The sequence below is a fragment of the Sinocyclocheilus grahami genome, unplaced genomic scaffold (assembly GCF_001515645.1).
Source record: "Sinocyclocheilus grahami isolate Dianchi unplaced genomic scaffold, SAMN03320097.WGS_v1.1 scaffold1402.1, whole genome shotgun sequence".
Classification (NCBI taxonomy): domain Eukaryota; kingdom Metazoa; phylum Chordata; class Actinopteri; order Cypriniformes; family Cyprinidae; genus Sinocyclocheilus; species Sinocyclocheilus grahami.
This window is the reverse complement of record NW_015506581.1, coordinates 126,191-131,776: the sequence shown is the minus strand read 5'-3', so window position 1 is coordinate 131,776 and position 5,586 is coordinate 126,191. Positions and strand designations below refer to the sequence as shown.

General features: G+C 39.2%; 1 protein-coding gene across 3 annotated transcripts in view; it reads right to left on the bottom strand.

The window, feature by feature from the left end:
• LOC107570007 (proteolipid protein 2-like) overlaps positions 1-4,648 on the bottom strand; it is a 12,954-nt gene extending 8,306 nt beyond the window's left edge. The window contains exon 1 of one of the 3 annotated variants that reach the window (XM_016256202.1): positions 4,121-4,648. In XM_016256202.1, the coding sequence (XP_016111688.1) occupies positions 4,121-4,216 (96 nt within the window). In that variant the 5' untranslated portion in view covers positions 4,217-4,648. The remainder of the gene's footprint in view (positions 1-4,120) is intronic. The other 2 variants (XM_016256203.1, XM_016256201.1) reach the window with 2 other exon arrangements.
• Positions 4,649-5,586: the final 938 nt, after the last annotated feature.

Genomic DNA, 5,586 nt, shown 5'->3' with positions numbered 1-5,586 from the left:
GAAACGAAACGCCCATTGCCATGATGGAATGACAGCCCTGGAGACTTGTCAATACATAGAAAAGATGGTATCGATTGTACCTTACCAATTCGAGCCGGAGTCTGATGATGAAACGGTTAAAGTGCCTGATTGACAAGAGTCTGATTCGCAAGCGCGACTGAAGCAGGACGTTTCTCAGTGGTAAGTGTCAAGTGTTAACAAGTTTGTGGTAATGATAAGATGTGATAAAACAAATTTACTCTACTTTACGCTACTTCTCGACATGATGTTAACCACACGGAAATGTTACTGTTTGTGGACGGGCAAGTTGGCGACGTAGAACGTGGGTGGATATTATGCAAATGTGTTACTTTGTGACGTAGAGCTGTAACAGAATAAGATTCGAATTCCTGACGACTCGTTTAGGCGATTGCGAGCTGACTCTTTTATTTGATAGACAATAACTTTATTTATCGTGCACTGTCGGCTTCACAACTTTGCAGATAGTTTATGTTCACATACAGCTACATGACACACTGCATGAAAGGTAATATTCAAAAAGGCATAATAGGGGCACTTTAAAATCTGTAACGTCGTCTATACTTACCAACATTGATAAACTGACTGATATACTGTATATACTGATATTCTGGTGACCCTTATTTCATATACAAAAGAGACAACACAACTAGTAGTGCACTGATCACATCATAGCCAGTAAAAAGTGCAGCTATCCTGGGGTTAACGTCAAATGCTGGCCTTATACAGAAAACACATCTTATACCGTAAACGTAAACCATTTTTAGCAGAGTTTTCCTTTTCAGCTAAGCTCAGAATACCAGAGAAAGGGTTGAGAAAGGCATTTTTCCGTCGGTAGCCACACAGTCTTATCTCTTTACATGCCTTTGTTATGAAGCCAGCATGAGGGCACATAAATATACTGCTGCCAGCAGAACGACTGCAGTTTGGCTTCAACCTACTCAGTTTGACAAAACACTGAATTCACAGTTCTTCACACAGTTACCATGACTACAATCTGGTATACAAACTGTCCCAAACTTTTTCAAATGGTTTAATTAATAAACAAACAAACAAATAAATAAATAAATACATAAATAAATAAAGTAAGTAAGTAACACTTTAGTTTATGGACCTATTCCCACTATTACAGTTTTTCACATTTGCTAAGACACTAAACTTCATTCTCTGAAACAAATCCCGGACTACATATCCCATCATCCATTGTACTGATTGCACACAGCTGTATCCAATCACACATTCACTATATATCACTCAATCTGACTCCTCTCAAACTGCCGAGTATTGTATGTGCTTATCGCAAGCAGTGATAGCTACTTTACAGAGCCCTCGTTAGTTTCCCAGTCCTAGCCTAGTCTTGCCCTGTCTGTTTTCTTGGTTTCTGATCTTTGCCTGTTTTCCTGGATTTATCCCTCTAGTCTCGCCCTTTTGATTCTGTTCACCGAGCGTTGACCTACGCTAGCCCTAGGACTATTCTTGTGTCTTGCCCGCCATATACCTGTTTGCCACTGTTCGACCCTGCCTGTGTTTCTGACCTCCTCTGCTTTTAATAAAGCTTGCACATGGATCCGCACGTCTCACATCTTGTCAGCCCCGTAACACATATTACTAGCATATTGGCTGTTTAGTTTTGTAAAGCACATAGTAATGCCTTATGACCATATTTTAGATCCCTTAATCCTAAACTTAACAACTACCGTACTAACTATTAATAACCAGCAAATTAGGAGTCTATTGAGGCAAAAGTTATAGTTAATAATTAGTTAATAGTGAGAATAGTTAATTAATAGTTAGTTAATATTGAGAATTGGTCCCCAAACTAAAGTGTAAAATAAATATACAATTTTATTTAAAATAAATGTAGGGCTCATTTTCAGAAAATGGTGCCATTTGACTAATTACCAGTATAAATAACGATAACATTCATTTAATTTTTAAAGGGTTAGTTCACCCAAAAATGAAATTTAGCTTGTGTTTTACTCACCCTCGAAGCATCCTAGGTGTATATGACTTTCTTCTTTCAGACGAATCCAGTCGGAGTTATATTAAAAATTGTCCTGGCTATTCCAAGCTCTATCAGTGCAGTCAGCAGGTGTTGCAGTTGAACAGTCCACAAGTCGTCAAATAAATCTGCGCATCCATAATAAAACATGCTTCACACAGCTCCGGGGGGTGAATAAAGGCCCCCTGTAGCGAATCCATGTGTTTTGTAAGAAAAATATCCATATTTCAAACGTAATGAACACTTTTCTCTTACTTCCGGTTTCTGTCATACGTGGAAGCCGGTTTTGCACAAATTAGCCAAAAAAAAGTGGTGCGGGGTGTGTGATATATATATCGTCTGCGATAATATCGTAATTTTTTTAACGATGTGCGATTTGACATTATCAGTATTTTGCCAAAAACCAAACAAAATACCGGAAGTGAGAGAAAAGTGTTTATTACGTTTGAAATATGGATATTTTTCTTACAAAAACACATGGATTCGCTACAGGGGGCCTTTATTCACCATAACTGTGTGAAGCATGTTTTATTATGGATGCGCAGCTTTATTTGACGACTTGTGGACTGTTGAACTGCAACACCCGCTGACTGCAATGATAGAGCTTGGAATAGCCAGGACAATTTTTAATATAACTCCGACTGGATTCGTCTGAAAGAAGAAAGTCATATACACCTAGGATGCTTCGAGGGTGAGTAAAACACAAGCTAAATTTCATTTTTGGGTGAACTAACCCTTTAAGTGTTTGGTTTTCCTCAGAGTAACTGCTGTAAGTAGGTTAAAGTTAATCAGGAAATGGGCATGTTACTAGCCTGTTTACTGAAACAACTGAGGTGATGTTAAGAATTCAGAGAGAAGTTAGGAATGAACTTTTTGGAGATTCTGAAAGAAATGATAAAAATAATAGATGTACTAACTTTGTTTTATTGAAGCAAACACACTTTTTTATTTTTATATCCAATTTCTTTATGAACATTATTATATTTTAAAGTATGTATGAACATGCCTAAAACTCACTGTAGCTTTACAAACTTATATTGACTCATTTAAGTAATTGTAAAGCTGAGAAAATATATTTTTAATTTTGACATGTTTAATCTTAAGCTAAAAGATTCAACTTCCAGAGCCCTACATACTAATTGAACAATCATTAAATCTACATCCCAGAGTCATTACGCCCAGCCTGTCGGCAGCAAGGAGGAGCGCAGCGGGCCGCATGATGTCATCAGGCACCCCTCCTTCATGCACATATGTATCAGAGCTTTATGAGTTGTGGGGACTGGCACAAACTGCCTCTATGAGCCTCACAGGCAGACTGAACTCCAGCCAGCGCACAATGAAGCTCTATTCAAGGATGCGGCGCTGGCCCTTTAAGAACACCCACTACTGAGGGCTCCGAGCTGCACTGGGTCACGAGGGTGAACGGATAAATAAGGAAACACCAGAAATAAAGAATGCATAAAACACACACACACACACACACACACACACACATGCCATGCCACCTCCTCCCAAAAGCACACACTAGTGTGTCAGTGTGAAGTTTCAAATGCCTCTGCAATGGGAGCTATTTCATTCAACAGCACCATTAAAACTCGTCTAGCCGCACTGCTATACACTTAAAACAAGCCATAACTGATTATGTAGTGATGCAGTTTTATAATTATATTCGCAACCATACTTTATCCTAGTCGAGCTTTATGTTATTTTGAACACAGTTGCATGCCACTTTCTTCGAATCTATTTTTAGCTCTTAAAGTGAAGAGTATGTGGTTTATGGTTAAAAAGTGAAGACTACGTGGTTTATGGTCCAAATGTAAGGGTCTGACAGACACTGTACACACGATGTTTACCATATATGTTGTGGTATGAAACACAAACAAGCGCAAATGAACTTTCTCCGTGACTCGAGTGTGTGAATCAACAGGTGAATTATTCTTACTCAGCGCGTGGGAGCGTCTCAGTGACAACAGATCATTTTAATCCACAGTTTCTTCTTTATTTATTTTGTAACTGGCGTTATTTCTCTCGGCACAGTGCAAGCGTCGTACGAAATGAGAAGTAAGTAAAGTTAAAGTCACAGTCGTGTTAATAACTTACTATTTCAGCGGTCAGGATGGTTCCTTTCCGAGTTCGCACGTAGCTCTTGAGTTTCTCCAAACAGCCTCCGAACGGACTTCCCTCGGTTTCTGCCATTCTGTAACGTTTTCCTATGAAATAGCGCCTTCTTAGGAAGCCTAGAGCCCGTATCAGCAAACTCTCACAGACACTAGTCTGTTAAAACACAGAGTGTGTCGGACTGTAGCGCAGCAGAGCGCGAGCGTGTCGGACTGTAGCGCAGCAGCAGAGCTGGAGTGAGTGTGTCGGACTGTAGCGCAGCAGAGCGCGAGCGTGTCGGACTGTAGCGCAGCAGAGCGCGAGCGGAGTGAGTGTGTCGGACTGTAGCGCAGCAGCAGAGCTGGAGTGAGCGCGAGCGGAGTGAGTGTGCGGGGCGTTGGCTAAGGCTTTAGTGTACTTGCTCTTTCTTGAAGGAAGCGAGACGGCGTTTGAAGGCATTCCGACTCAGCAGCTGAAACACCTACAAATGTCGTCTGAGTAGGCAGCGCGCTAGGTTTTGAAACCCGGCCCGAAATAATTCTAGCTGCGAGCGGTGGAAATGTTCATTCAGCAAACTAGCAGTGCTGAGCTGTCTTTGAAAGACTGTTACATTCATAACGGGTTTTCAAAAAGGAAACCGCAGTAAAACTGCATTGGAAAACTAAAACTCTAACTTTTTTTTTTAGAGATGTTTGATAGGACTCTGCTTTAAAAAATAAAAACGTATGCTAACAAATGAATTAATTCGTTCATTTTTTTTTTTGTATATAATAAAAACATTTTGGACCTTTTTTCTTTGTGATATTACTTTCATGTTTTACTGTTTCTTTTGAGCTTTTGAGTTCTGTGTGTGTGTGCGTTTCAGTGCTATATGTATTTTTACTGGTTTAAAATAAAAATGACTTAAAAAAAAAATCAGTAATACAGTGTTTAAAAAATTTAATCAATGTTGTTGTTATTATTATTATTTGCATAATAGTAAATAGTAATGTGACTCTTTTTTCAATTACAGTACTGATCATTATTAGGGATGCATTTAATTTTGACGCAAAATTTTAAAAAAAGTCTTCAGACAAAATATGTTGATTTTACAGTGAAATATGAGCCACCCATGTTCTTGACAGGTTTCATGAGATTCACCCATGTCAATCATTCAGTATGATGCATGTCAAAGTAGCGTGGTATTACCATTTGATACCATTACTGAGCCATGGTTCTGCTACAATACGATTTTGGGACCTATAGTTATTTCTGTGAATTACTTTTTTGCTTCTTTGTTTACAGTTTATTTTTTAAAATAAGAGCAGAGGGAGAAGGAGCTGAGTTGTGCCAGATGGTTTTGAGTGGGGAAACTTACTGTGAATGCTTCCCATCTGGAATGTGTTTCTTTCTCCTGATTTACACGGAGTGAAGCTACGCTAACAGAGAGAGAGGGAGAGAGAGAGAGAGAGGGAGAGAGAGAGAGAGAG